At 49.2% G+C, this 15,022-nt stretch overlaps 1 protein-coding gene across 1 annotated transcript in view; it reads right to left on the bottom strand.

The window, feature by feature from the left end:
- Positions 1 to 1,149: 1,149 nt before the first annotated feature.
- Positions 1,150 to 15,022, bottom strand: part of LOC120028434 (phosphatidylinositol 3,4,5-trisphosphate 5-phosphatase 2A-like) — a 34,058-nt gene continuing 20,185 nt past the window's right edge. The window contains exons 3-11 of the mRNA XM_038973653.1: positions 14,160 to 14,304; positions 11,086 to 11,176; positions 10,343 to 10,489; positions 10,081 to 10,171; positions 9,551 to 9,640; positions 7,766 to 7,861; positions 3,186 to 3,336; positions 1,378 to 1,484; positions 1,150 to 1,200 (exon numbers count right to left, since the gene is read on the bottom strand). Of these exons, the coding sequence (XP_038829581.1) occupies positions 1,150 to 1,200; positions 1,378 to 1,484; positions 3,186 to 3,336; positions 7,766 to 7,861; positions 9,551 to 9,640; positions 10,081 to 10,171; positions 10,343 to 10,489; positions 11,086 to 11,176; positions 14,160 to 14,304 (969 nt within the window). The remainder of the gene's footprint in view (positions 1,201 to 1,377; positions 1,485 to 3,185; positions 3,337 to 7,765; positions 7,862 to 9,550; positions 9,641 to 10,080; positions 10,172 to 10,342; positions 10,490 to 11,085; positions 11,177 to 14,159; positions 14,305 to 15,022) is intronic.

Genomic DNA, 15,022 nt, shown 5'->3' with positions numbered 1-15,022 from the left:
TTGACACCACAGTCACGACACCAACCGCCACGACACCAACAGCACCAACCGTCATGACACCAACAGTCACGACACCAACCGCCACGGCACCAACCGCCACGACACCAACAGCACCAACCGTCATGACACCAACAGCACCAACCCTCACGACACCAACAGTCACGACACCAACAGCACCAACCGTCATGACACCAACCGCCACGACACCAACAGCACCAACAGTCACGACACCAACAGTCACGACACCAACAGCACCAACCGTCACGACACCAACAGCACCAACCGTCATGACACCAACAGCACCAACCCTCACGACACCAACAGTCACGACACCAACAGCACCAACCGCCACGACACCAACAGCACCAACAGTCACGACACCAACAGCACCAACCGTCATGACACCAACAGCACTAACCCTCATGACACCAACAGTCACGACACCAACAGCACCAACCGCCACGACACCAACAACAGTCACGACACCAACAGCACCAACCGCCACGACACCAACAGCACCAACCGCCACGACACCAACAGCCACGACACCAACAGCACCAACCGCCACGACACCAACAGCACCAACCGCCACGACACCAACAGCACCAACCGCCACGACACCAACAGCACCAACCGGCACGACACCAACCGCCACAGCACCAACCGCCACGACACCAACCGCCACGACACCAACAGCACCAACCGTCATGACACCAACAGTCACGACACCAACAGCAAACCGCCACGACACCAACAGCACCAACCGTCACGACACCAACCGCACCAACCGGCACGACACCAACCGCCACGACACCAACCGCACCAACCGCCACGACACCAACCGCCACGACACCAACCGCACCAACCGCCACGACACCACCGCACCAACCACCACGACACCAACCGCACCAACCGCCACGACACCAACCCGCCACCAACAGCACTAACCGTCACGACACCAACAGCACCAACGGTCACAATGTTAACAAACTTTGCATCTACACTGATTGTCAAGTAAATGAGCTTTGGTTTTTCAGTGGCAACTGTTAAAGGTCGTCCTTGTGCATAGAGTTGTATGATTTGTTTAACGTTGCAGTCATTAGTTTAAGTTTGACATACATTCTAAAGTGACAAATCTGACTCTCAGCATCACTTCGTTACCGTGGAATTGCCATATTGTTTAATGTATTTCTTCACAGCCTTTCGTACAATGTGTCTGAGAGATAAACCCCAATGTGAATATGTAAACAAATATTTACTAGAATATAGATAAGCATGCCCCGAGATGCTTCCCTGTGTGTGTGTGTGTGTGTGTGTGTGTGTGTGTGTGTGTGTGTGTGTGTGTGTGTGTGTGTGTGTGTGTGTGTGTGTGTGTACCTTAGCACTGGCGAAGATGAAGTCTTTCCTCTGGCTCTTCTCCTTGTCCTTCTCAAACACGATGCCCAGCTTGTTCTGAACACGTTGAGACTTGATCAGCTGACGGACTGAGGGAGAGAAACACGGAGAGAAACAACGAGTGAGAGAGAGGAGTGTGTGTGTGTGAGGCCGCACCCTTGTCGTGTGTGTGTGCATTAATATATATACACTGGTCAAAAAAATAAAGGGAACACTAAAATAACACATCCTAGATCTGAATGAATGAAATATTCTTATTAAATACTTTTTTCTTTACATAGTTGAATGTGCTGACAACAAAAATCACACAAAAATGATCAATGGAAATCAAATTTATCAACCCATGGAGGTCTGGATTTGGAGTCACACTCAAAATTAAAGTGGAAAACCACACTACAGGCTGATCCAACTTTGATGTAATGTCCTTAAAACAAGTCAAAATGAGGCTCAGTAGTGTGTGGGGCCTCCACGTGCCTGTATGACCTCCCTACAACGCCTGGGCATGCTCCTGATGAGGTGGCGGATGGTCTCCTGAGGGATCTCCTCCCAGACCTGGACTAAAGCATCCGCCAACTCCTGGACAGTCTGTGGTGCAACGTGGCGTTGGTGGATGGAGCGAGACATGATGTCCCAGATGTGCTCAATTGGATTCAGGTCTGGGGAACGGGCGGGCCAGTCCATAGCATCAATTCCTTCCTCTTGCAGGAACTGCTGACACACTCCAGCCACATGAGGTCTAGCATTGTCTTGCATTAGGAGGAACCCAGGGCCAACCGCACCAGCATATGGTCTCACAAGGGCTCTGAGGATCTCATCTCGGTACCTAATGGCAGTCAGGCTACCTCTGGCGAGCACATGGAGGGCTGTGCGGCCCCCCAAAGAAATGCCACCCCACACCATGACTGACCCACCGCCAAACCGGTCATGCTGGAGGATGTTGCAGGCTGCAGAACGTTCTCCACGGCGTCTCCAGACTCTGTCACGTGCTCAGTGTGAACCTGCTTTCATCTGTGAAGAGCACAGGGCGCCAGTGGCGAATTTGCCAATCTTGGTGTTCTCTGGCAAATGCCAAACGTCCTGCACGGTGTTGGGCTGTAAGCACAACCCCCACCTGTGGACGTCGGGCCCTCATACCACCCTCATGGAGTCTGTTTCTGACCGTTTGAGCAGACACATGCACATTTGGAGGTCATTTTGCAGGGCTCTGGCAGTGATCCTCCTGCTCTTCTTTGCACAAAGGCGGAGGTAGCGGTCCTGCTGCTGGGTTGTTGCCCTCCTACGGCCTCCTCCACGTCTCCTGATGTACTGGCCTGTCTCCTGGTAGCGCCTCCATGCTCTGGACACTACGCTGACAGACACAGCAAACCTTCTTGCCACAGTTCGCATTGATGTGCCATCCTGGATGAGCTGCACTACCTGAGCCACTTGTGTGGGTTGTAGACTCCGTCTCATGCTACCACTAGAGTGAAAGCACCGCCAGCATTCAAAAGTGACCAAAACATCAGCCAGGAAGCATAGGAACTGAGAAGTGGTCTGTGGTCACCACCTGCAGACCCACTCCTTTATTGGGGGTGTCTTGCTAATTGCCTATAATTTCCACCTGTTGTCTATTCCATTTGCACAACAGCATGTGAAATGTATTGTCAATCAGTGTTGCTTCCTAAGTGGACAGTTTGATTTCACAGAAGTGTGATTGACTTGGAGTTACATTGTGTTGTTTAATTTTTTTGAGCAGTGTATATATATATATGTGTGTGTGTGTGTGTGTGTGTGTGTGTGTGTGTCCTCACTCTTGTGGTGTGTGAAGGTGTTCCAGTCCTCCTGGTTGTCCTTCATCTTCTTCATCACCACAAGCATCCCTCCCTCCACATCCACAGACAGACTGTGCTTCTGACTCTTCCCTATTTTAGTCAGGTCTGCCAGGTACACATCCAACTTCACCTGGAGGGGACAGACAGACAGAGGGGTTACAAAACAGACAGATACACACACGGACGGACGGACGGACAGACAGACAGACAGAGAGACAGACGGGACAAATATCCGAATTCATTATCCATAATAATAAACTATAGCCTAAGAGATGTAAGGTGTCACCACCAGGGGGAGTCAGCGGGTTGACACACAGTCAGATCCAGTTCACTAAACTATCCTGCATGTTGGCAATAGCATTCCATGTCAACAATCTCATCTGGGTTCTCAGTGAAACGTATCCTACATCTTTTAGTATAAATAGCAATAAAAATGTAAATAAAAGGCAACAACATTACAGAGCTCAGTGCAGCTACCGTATAGCTCTCTCTGGAAACACCCCTACCCCCCCTGCATCTTACTCATCTCACCAACACACTTCTTCCCCTGCAAACAGGAAGTGGCTAAAAAGGTCAACACACACACACCAGACACACACACACACACTGAAGTCTATGGTGAGTCTGAAATCATCCGACGTTTCCCCTCAACCGCTGTATAAACCACACAGGGGAGTGTAGGTGACTGACTGGCAAACTGTGTCTGCTGCCACCCCAGTCTAGCGCAGTCAGACACACATGTCTATTGGGCCGTGATCAACAACATAGCTCAAGCAGTAGGAAGCTCTCTCATCCATTTATATGGCGATGATACAGTGTTAAACACTCTACAACAAAGCTTTCTTAGAGCCCAACAAGCTTTCTCTGCCCTTAACCTTGTTCTGAACACCTCCAAAACAAAAGTCATGTGATTTAGTGAGAAGAATGCCCCTCTCCCCACAGCTGTGATTACTACCTCTGAGGGTTTAGAGCTTGAGGTCATCACCTCATTCAAGTAGATGGTACACTGTCCTTCTCACAGCACATACCAAAGCTGCAGGCTAAAGTTAAATCTAGACTTGGTTTCCACTATCGTACTCGCTCCTCTTTCACCCCAGCTGCCAAACTAACCCTGATTCAGATGACCATCCTACCCATGCTAGATTACAGAGACATAATTTATAGATCGGCAGGTAAGGGTGCTCTCGAGCGGCTAGATGTTCTTTACCATTCGACCATCAGATTTGCCACGAATGCTCCTTATAGGACACATAACTGCACTCTATACGCCTCTGTAAACTGGTCATCTCTGTATACCCATAGCAAGACCCATTGGTTGATGCTTATTTATAAAACCCTCTTAGGCCTCACTCCCCCCTATCTGAGATATCTACTGCAGCCCTCATCCTCCACATACAATACCTGTTCTGCCAGTCACATTCTGTAAAAGGTCCCCAAAGCACACACATCCCTGGGTCACTCCTCTTTTCAGTTCGCTGCAGCTAGCGACTGGAACGAGCTGCAACAAACACTCAAACTGGACAGTTTTATCTCAATCTCTTCATTCAAAGACTCAATCATGGACACTCTTACTGACAGTTGTGGCTGCTTCATGTGATGTATTGTTGTCTCTACCTTCTTGCCCTTTGTGATGTTGTCTGTGCCCAGTAATGTTTGTACCATGTTACATGCCGCTACCATGTTGTGTTGCTACCATGTTGTGTTGCTGCCATGTTGTGTTGCTGCCATGTTGTGTTGCTGCCATGTTGTGTTGCTACCATGTTGTGTTGCTACCATGTTGTGTTGCTACCATGTTGTGTTGCTACCATGTTGTGTTGCTACCATGTTGTGTTGCTACCATGTTGTGTTGCTGCCATGTTGTGTTGATACCATGTTGTGTTGCTACCATGTTGTGTTGCTACCATGTTGTGTTGCTACCATGTTGTGTTGCTACCATGTTGTGTTGCTACCATGTTGTGTTGCTACCATGTTGTGTTGCTACCATGTTGTGTTGCTACCATGTTGTGTTGCTACCATGTTGTGTTGCTACCATGTTGTGTTGATACCATGTTGTGTTGATACCATGTTGTGTTGATACCATGCTGTGTTGATACCATGTTGTGTTGATACCATGTTGTGTTGATACCATGTTGTGTTGATACCATGTTGTGTTTTCATGTGTTGCTACCATGTTGTGTTGCTGCCATGTTGTGTTGCTACCATGTTGTGTTGCTACCATGTTGTGTTGCTACCATGTTGTGTTGCTACCATGTTGTGTTGCTACCATGTTGTGTTGCTGCCATGTTGTGTTGCTGCCATGTTGTGTTGATACCATGTTGTATTGATACCATGTTGTGTTGCTGCCATGTTGTGTTGCTGCCATGTTGTGTTGCTGCCATGTTGTGTTGCTGCCATGTTGTGTTGCTGCCATGTTGTGTTGCTGCCATGTTGTGTTGCTGCCATGTTGTGTTGCTGCCATGTTGTGTTGCTGCCATGTTGTGTTGCTGCCATGTTGTGTTGCTGCCATGTTGTGTTGCTACCATGTTGTGTTGCTGCCATGTTGTGTTGCTGCCATGTTGTGTTGCTGCCATGTTGTGTTGCTGCCATGTTGTGTTGATACCATGTTGTGTTGCTACCATGTTGTGTTGCTACCATGTTGTGTTGCTACCATGTTGTGTTGCTACCATGTTGTGTTGCTACCATGTTGTGTTGCTACCATGTTGTGTTGCTACCATGTTGTGTTGCTACCATGTTGTGTTGCTGCCATGTTGTGTTGATACCATGCTGTGTTGATACCATGTTGTGTTGATACCATGTTGTGTTGATACCATGCTGTGTTGATACCATGCTGTGTTGATACCATGTTGTGTTGATACCATGTTGTGTTGTCATGTGTTGCTACCATGTTGTGTTGCTGCCATGTTGTGTTGCTACCATGTTGTGTTGCTACCATGTTGTGTTGCTACCATGTTGTGTTGCTACCATGTTGTGTTGCTACCATGTTGTGTTGCTACCATGTTGTGTTGCTGCCATGTTGTGTTGATACCATGTTGTATTGATACCATGTTGTGTTGCTGCCATGTTGTGTTGCTGCCATGTTGTGTTGCTGCCATGTTGTGTTGCTGCCATGTTGTGTTGCTGCCATGTTGTGTTGCTGCCATGTTGTGTTGCTGCCATGTTGTGTTGCTGCCATGTTGTGTTGCTGCCATGTTGTGTTGCTGCCATGTTGTGTTGCTGCCATGTTGTGTTGCTACCATGTTGTGTTGCTGCCATGTTGTGTTGCTGCCATGTTGTGTTGCTGCCATGTTGTGTTGCTGCCATGTTGTGTTGCTGCCATGTTGTGTTGCTGCCATGTTGTGTTGCTGCCATGCGGTGCTGTTGTCTTACAGTAGGTATCTTTATGTAGTGTTGTTATGTTTCTCTTGTCGTGATGTGTTTTTTGTCCTATATTGTTATTTTTTAAAACATTTTTAATCCCAGCCCCCCGTCCCCGCAGGAGGCCTTTTGGTAGGCTGTCATAGTAAATAATAAAAATGTGTTTTTAACTGACATGTCTAGTTAAATAACAGCTTCAAGAATGTATTTATTTTTTACATTTGTTTGACGTCCCAACCGACAGCGCAGGCGACTGCCGACTGACTGATCTACAAATGACATTGCATCATAAATAACTAGTCATTATTGTTTGTAGGTCAGTCAGTCAGTCCCCATTTTGATGCTCTCCAACACGGCCAATGTCTCTCAGAGTGGAAAACCAATCAACGAGCCAATCAATGTTCAGCTCCATATGAGCTATGACCAATCAATGTTCAGCTCCATATGAGCTATGACCAATGGACGTTCAGCTCCATATGAGCTATGACCAATGGACGTTCAGCTCCATATGAGCTATGACCAATCAATGTTCAGCTCCATATGAGCTATGACCAATCAATGTTCAGCTCCATATGAGCTATGACCAATGGACGTTCAGCTCCATATGAGCTATGACCAATGGACGTTCAGCTTCTCAAATCCAGCTGTTTCTAACTTCTGAAACACGTAACAGACCAGGTGATGTTAATCTGGGCGTAATCTGGTAACGTATTGAATTTGGATCCTGTTCAGCCAGCCCATTAAACCAACTCAGCTGGAGTGTATGTTTACATAGAGTTAAAGTAGTTCCATTTAACGTCAGTTCATTCAGGAAGGTTTCCATTTTAAATTCCTGAAATGGAATTCAAATGCCTATATCCTGAACATAGTGAATTGAAATGGACCATGACCCCAGGCAGCCATGGTGTTTACATCTCTGGAGCGCTAGCTAGCTGAAGCGTCCACTTCCTGGTTACTGATAGTGATCATCCTTCCTTCACACCCACTCAGTAGTTGTCAGCTCCACTGAGCACAGCGTTGAGGGCTTTAGTCTCTACACTCTGGTCACATCAGTCATCTAACCATCACATCCTGACAGAGGTAAGAGCACAGAGCAGACAGAACTACACATGGAGACAGGTGTGGCACATTCCAGTCTGTTCAAAAAACTTCCTGGAGAATCTAGGAATTCCGAGCCACATCCACAAGTGTGTGTTTGCATGTACCTCAAAAGCCTGTACGGGGATGGTTTTGCTGTGGCGTGTGAGAGGAGGAAGAGAGGAGAGAGTGGACACACTCAAATCCTGCACGGCCTTCAGAGCCTAGAGGGAGAGAGAGGGAGAGAGAGGAGAAAGAGGAGAGAGGTGGAGAAAGAGGAGAGAGGGAGAAAGAGGAGAGGAGAGAGGGAGAGAGAGAGTTATGAAACCTAAACAACCACAGTGTGAGGTATGTATACTGCTTTCCTGACTTCCTGGTCTACTTCATCCCTCTCTCCAGTCCTCCCCTCTCCCCCCCTCTCACTCCATCCCTCCCCCCTCTCCCTCCATCCCTCCCTCCCCTCTCACTCCATCCCTCCCTCCCCTCTCACTCCATCCCTCCCTCCCTCCCTCCCCTCCCACTCCATCCCTCCCTCCCCTCCCCTCCCACTCCATCCCTCCCTCCCCTCCCACTCCATCCCTCCCTCCCTCCCCTCTCACTCCCTCCCTCCCTCCCCTCTCACTCCATCCCTCCCTCCCTCCCCTCCCACTCCATCCCTCCCTCCCTCCCCTCCCACTCCATCCCTCCCTCCCTCCCACTCCATCCCTCCCTCTCTCACTCCCTCCCCTCCCCCTCTCACTCCCTCCCTCCCCCCCTCTCACTCCCCCCCCCTCTCACTCCCTCCCTCCCCATCCCTCCCTCCCCTCCCACTCCATCCCTCCCTCCCCTCCCACTCCATCCATCCCTCCCTCCCTCCCCTCTCACTCCCTCCCTCCCTCCCTCCCCTCTCACTCCCTCCCTCCCTCCCCTCCCACTCCATCCCTCCCTCCCTCCCCTCCCACTCCATCCCTCCCTCCCCTCCCACTCCATCCCTCCCTCCCTCCCCTCCCACTCCATCCCTCCCTCCCCCCTCCCCTCCCCCTCTCACTCCCTCCCCTCCCCCTCTCCCTCCCTCCCTCCCCCCCTCTCACTCCCCCCCTCCCACTCCATCCCTCCCTCCCTCCCCTCTCACTCCCTCCTCACTCCATCCCTCCCTCCCTCCCCTCCCACTCCATCCCTCCCTCCCTCCCCTCCCACTCCATCCCTCCCTCCCTCCCACTCCATCCCTCCCTCCCTCCCTCCCCCCTCCACTCCATCCCTCCCTCCCCTCCCCCTCTCACTCTCACTCCCTCCCTCCCTCCCCCCCTCTCACTCCCTCCCCCCCCCTCTCACTCCCCCCCCCTCTCACTCCCTCCCTCCCCATCCCTCCCTCCCCTCCCACTCCATCCCTCCCTCCCCTCCCACTCCATCCCTCCCTCCCTCCCCTCTCACTCCCTCCCTCCCCTCTCACTCCATCCCTCCCTCCCTCCCCTCCCACTCCATCCCTCCCTCCCTCCCCTCCCACTCCATCCCTCCCTCCCTCCCCTCCCACTCCATCCCTCCCTCCCTCCCTCCCCCCTCCCCTCCCCCTCTCACTCCCTCCCCTCCCCCTCTCACTCACTCCCTCCCTCCCTCCCCCCCTCTCACTCCCCCCCCCTCTCTCACTCCTCCCTCCCTCCCCTCTCACTCCTCCCTCCCTCCCCTCTCACTCCTCCCTCCCTCCCCTCTCACTCCTCCCTCCCTCCCCTCTCACTCCTCCCTCCCTCCCCTCTCACTCCCTCCCTCCCTCCCCTCTCACTCCCTCCCTCCCTCCCCTCTCACTCCCTCCCCTCTCACTCCATCCATCCCTCCCTCCCTCCTCCATGTGTAGCCTGAGCTCTGGGACCCAGACAGAGGGGAGGGGGGGACATAAATAGAATGACTATTAGATAATATTTCTATGCTCGTAGGCTTACCTTCTTCTCTATAGAAGACAGTAGGTCTTTGAGGATAGCCAGTTTAGTGACCAGATTCTCCAACTCCTGATCTCCTCCCTGATTCACCGACTACAGAGGAAAACAGACCGTTACAATACACACACACTAGATGTTATGCGTTATGTCACACCATGGGAAAGTGGGTCTGGCCCTTTAAGACTACATTAGCCACAGTGTGTGTGTGTGTGTGTGTGTGTGTGTGTGTGTGCGCGTGCGTGCGTGCGTGTATGATTACAGCGTGACTCTCTCAAGCACAGCTGTCTCCAGGAACTCTTGTTGTTTCTCCCTGGGAGACAAAGAGCTCTTTCCTCATGACCCTCAGTGCACTCAGGAGCACTGTGTGTGTGTGTGTGTGTGTGTGTGTGTGTGTGTGTGTGTGTGTGTGTGTTCAAGAGGAAACCAAGGTGCGGCATGTCTAAGCTTCCTGTGCTTCCCAGAGTCATACATTTCACCTCACCATCTGTCTCCTGTGTGTACGCAAACAACTAAAGGTAGAAAAAATATAATACCTGCTGTATCATCTTGGACACCATGAAGGCACTCTGTTGGTCAAACACCTTGGACAGGATCTCCAGCCCAGACAGAACCTTATCCACCTCCCTACACACACACACACACACACAACGATAGGTTTTTGAGTGTGTGTGTGTGTCTGTGAGAGAGAACATTGTGTGTATGTGTGTCTGTGAGAGAGAACATTGTGTGTATGTGTGTCTGTGAGAGAGAACATTGTGTGTATGTGTGTCAGAGAGAGAACATTGTGTGTCTCACCCGTTGAGGCGTTTGCAGGAGGACACCAGTGTCTTGTTGAGGTGGGGCAGAGAGCTGGCTCCCTGTTTGACAGCCTGCAGGTCCAGAGCGTAGCTTCCCTTCAGATACTCATGGGAAATGGTGCTCAGGCCGTTAGCAGCAGGGGCGCTAAAGTAGGACGGAACAACATCACAATCCATGTCAGTAGAACAGACACGGGTCTTAAATCCTCTGGATTTGCCACAGAGACCATGGGGGGGCAGAGGGGGACTGGCCTTGTGGTGAGTATAGAACAGTGAAGAAGACAGGACAACAACTCTTCAAAGTCACAGATTTCCTCAGGATCAGACGGCTGCTGACTCACTGTCTAAGCAAGACAAACTACACACACACGGTTTCTGTGGAGTCTCACACACACACACACACACAAACACAAACACAGAGCACACACACAGAGCACACACAAAGCATCCTCTCTGAGCTGTGGGGTTTTAAACAGGATGTTGTCTTCCAATCTCAGGAGATGAGGAAGGGGGGGTGTGAAGGGCAGGAGGGTAAGAAAAGGATAGAAAACGAGGAGAAGAGGGAAGAGAGGGGAAGGGTTCTTGAGGGTTGTTCTAGGCCCTGAACAGACTTACTTAATCTCTACAACCAGCATCAGTTGGTAGGCAGTTGATCACATTTAAGACCCACCTTTTACTAGGACCAGGAGTTTTACCAGGTCCCGCAAAATTGTGTGTGTGTGTTTGTTCTGTGTGCTGTACCTGTCGGTTGGTGTCTCCGGGGCGGAGCCTGTAGGTGTCGTGGAGGTGGAGGCGGAACGAGGAGGAAGGGGCGGCTTCTCATCTTCCCCATCTGACCAATCACATAGAGAGAGAGTTAACACTTGCCCAATCAGAGAAAGTGACAGAAAGAGATGGAGCGAGAGACAGAGAGTGAGAGATGGAGCGAGAGAGAGACAGACAGAGAGAGATACCAGTCTCTCAGAGCGTTCACAGTCAGCCCACTGACACCCCTATCAGATCACAACAAAATCACAATCTACTTGAACAGAGCAATACTCAATCATGAGGCATCAAAGCCAAAGGAACTGAATAATATTAAGAAATGCTGTAGATGGAAGGAAAATAGAGCAACAACAAATTAAATCCCTTCCAGACAACTTCCTGGACAAAATGTTCCACTGTAATAGTGAAGGTATAAACCTGGCAGTAGAAAATCTAAACAGTATATTTGGCCTCTCAGCTTCCCTATCAAATCTAAACATCTCAAACAGAAAACCAAATAAAATTAACAACAATGACACATGGGTTGATGAAGAATGCAAAACCAAAGAAAGGAATTGAGAAACCTGTCCAACCAAAAACATAGAGACCCAGAAAACCTGAGTCTACGCCATCACTATGGTGAATCACTAAAACAATACAGAAATACACTACGGAAAAAGAAGGAACAGCACATCACAAATCAGCTCAATGTAACTGAAGAATCCATAGAATCTAACCACTTCTGGGGAAATTGGAAAGCTCTCAAAGAGTTATCTATCCAAAACAGAGATCTGTGGATAAACCACTTCTCCAATATTTTTGGCTCTACAACAAAGAACAAACACCAAAAACATATACATGATCAAATACAAATCTTAAAATCAACTATTAAAGACTACCAGAACCCACTGGATTCTCAAATTACATTGAATGAACAAACACAGACCCCCAGGACAGCAACACAATAAGACAAAAAACAAATCGTGAGAGACAACGGAAAGAATTAACAAAAAAACAGAGCAAACTAAACTCTGCAAAAAAAGAAACGTCCCTTTTTCAGGACCCTGTCTTTCAAAGATAATTCATAAAAATCCAAATAACTTCCCAGATCTTCATTGTAAAGGGTTTAAATAATGTTTCCCACGCTTGTTCAATGAACCATAAACAATTAATGAACATGCACCTGTGGAACGGTCGTTAAGACACTAACAGCTTACAGACAGTAGTCAAATAAGGTCACAGTTATAAAAACTTAGGACACCTAAAGATGCCTTTCTACTGACTCTGGAAAAACACCAAAAGAAAGATGCCCAGGGTCCCTGCTCATCTGCGTGAACGTGCCTTAGGCATGCTGCAAGGAGGCATGAGGACTGCAGATGTGGCCAGGGCAATAAATTGCAATGTCCGTACTGTGAGAAGCCTAAGACAGCGCTATAGGGAGACAGGACGGACAGCTGATTGTCCTCGCAGTGGCAGACCACGTGTAACAACACCTGCACAGGATCGGTACATCCGAACATCACACCTGCGGGACAGCTACAGGATGGCAACAACTGCCCGAGTTACACCAGGAACACACAATCCCTCCATCAGTGCTCAGACTGTCTACAATAGGCTGAGAGAGGCTGGACTGTGGGCTTGTAGGCCTGTTGTAAGGCAAATCCTCACCAGACATCACCTGCAACAACGTTGCCTATGGGTACAAACCCACCGTCGCTGGACCAGACAGGACTGGCAAAAGGTGCTCTTCACTGACGAGTCGCGGTTTTGTCTCACCAGCGGTGATGGTCGGATTCGCGTTTATCGTAGAAGGAATGAGCGTTACACCGAGGCTTGTACTCTGGAGCGGATCGAATTGGTGAAGGGTCCGTCATGGTCTGGGGCGGTGTGTTACAGCATCATCGGACTGAGCTTGTTGTCATTGCAGGCAATCTCAACACTGTGCGTTACAGGGAAGACCTCCTCCCTCATGTGGTACCCTTCCTGCAGGCTCATCCTGACATGACCCTCCAGCATGACAATGCCACCAGCCATACTGCTCGTTCTGTGCGTGATTTCCTGCAAGACAGGAATGTCAGTGTTCTGCCATGGCCAGCGAAGAGCCCGGATCTCAATCCCATTGAGCACGTCTGGGACCTGTTGGATCGGAGGGTGAGGGCTAGGGCCATTCCCCCCAGAAATGTCCAGGAACTTGCAGGTGCCTCGGTGGAAGAGTGGGGTAACATCTCACAGCAAGAACTGGCAAATCTGGTGCAGTCCATGAGGAGGAGATGCACTGCAGTACTTAATGCAGCTGGTGGCCACACCAGATACTGACTGTTACTTTTGATTTTGACCCCCCCCCCTTTGTTCAGGGACACATTTGTCCATTTTTGTTAGTCACATGTCTGTGGAACTTGTTCAGTTTATATCTCAGTTGTTGAATCTTGTTATGTTCATACAAATATTTACTTTTTTTTGCTGAGTTTAGAATGCTATTTGGCCCTAAACAGACAGTACACAGTGGCAGAACACCTGACCACTGTGACAGACCCAAAATTATGGAAAGCTTTGACTATGTACAGACTCAGTGAGCATAGCCTTGCTATTGAGAGAGGCCACCGTAGGCAGACCTGCCTCTTAAGAGAAGACAGGCAACGTGCACACTGCCCACAAAATGAGGTGGAAACAGCTGCACTTCTTAACCTCCTGCCAAATGTATGACCATATTAAAGAAACATATTTCCTTTAGATTACACAGATCCACAAAGATGTCCAAAACAAATCCAACCTTGCTAAAGTCCCATATCTGTCATCTCAATGTCGCTAAAGTCCCATATCTGTCATCTCAATGTCGCTAAAGTCCCATATGTCATCTCAATGTCGCTAAAGTCCCATATCTGTCATCTCAATGTCGCTAAAGTCCCATATCTGTCATCTCAATGTCGCTAAAGTCCCATATCTGTCATCTCAATGTCGCTAAACTCCCATATCTGTCATCTCAATGTCACTAAACTCCCATATCTGTCATCTCAATGTCGCTAAACTCCCATATCTGTCATCTCAATGTTGCTAAACTCTTTTGGGTGTACCTGAGTAGTCCCTGTCCTCTGGGATGCTCTCCTCTCTGTCTACGGGGTACAGTAGAGTGCTGACCAGTCCCTGGCTGGGCTGGAGGTACAACAGGACCAGCTCTGGGAGGCTCTTAAACCGCTTTGGCTGCACCCCCTGAGACGTCTGAGAGAGGGGGAGAGGAGCGGGAGAGAGGAGAGGGAGAGTGGAGAGAGAGTGGGAGAGAGAGTGGGAGAGAGAGTGGGAGAGAGAGTGGGAGAGAGAGTGGGAGAGAGAGTAGGCACTTCAAAGAAATACACTGGTGCAGAGACACATCACACTCTGGACAGCACGTTCAGAATAAAGCTGGGTAGATTGGTAGGTAGTAGATTGGTAGGTAGGTAGTAGGTAGATCGGTAGGTAGGTAGTAGGTAGATTGGTAGGTAGGTACTAGATCGGTAGGTAGGTAGTAGATCGGTAGGTAGGTAGTAGATCGGTAGGTAGGTAGTAGATCGGTAGGTAGGTAGTAGATCGGTAGGTAGGTAGTAGATCGGTAGGTAGGTAGTAGATCGGTAGGTAGGTAGTAGATCGGTAGGTAGGTAGTAGATTGGTAGGTAGGTAGTAGATTGATAGGTAGGTAGTAGATTGATAGGTAGGTAGTAGATTGATAGGTAGGTAGTAGATTGATAGGTAGGTAGTAGATTGATAGGTAGGTAGTAGATTGATAGGTAGGTAGTAGATTGATAGGTAGGTAGTAGATTGATAGGTAGGTAGTAGATTGATAGGTAGGTAGTAGATTGATAGGTAGGTAGTAGATTGATAGGTAGGTAGTAGATTGATAGGTAGGTAGTAGATTGATAGGTAGGTAGTAGATTGATAGGTAGGTAGTAGATTGATAGGTAGG

Source organism: Salvelinus namaycush, chromosome 34, assembly GCF_016432855.1.
Source record: "Salvelinus namaycush isolate Seneca chromosome 34, SaNama_1.0, whole genome shotgun sequence".
Classification (NCBI taxonomy): domain Eukaryota; kingdom Metazoa; phylum Chordata; class Actinopteri; order Salmoniformes; family Salmonidae; genus Salvelinus; species Salvelinus namaycush.
Note: the sequence above shows the minus strand (reverse complement) of the source record. Positions and strands in the feature narration are given on the sequence as shown.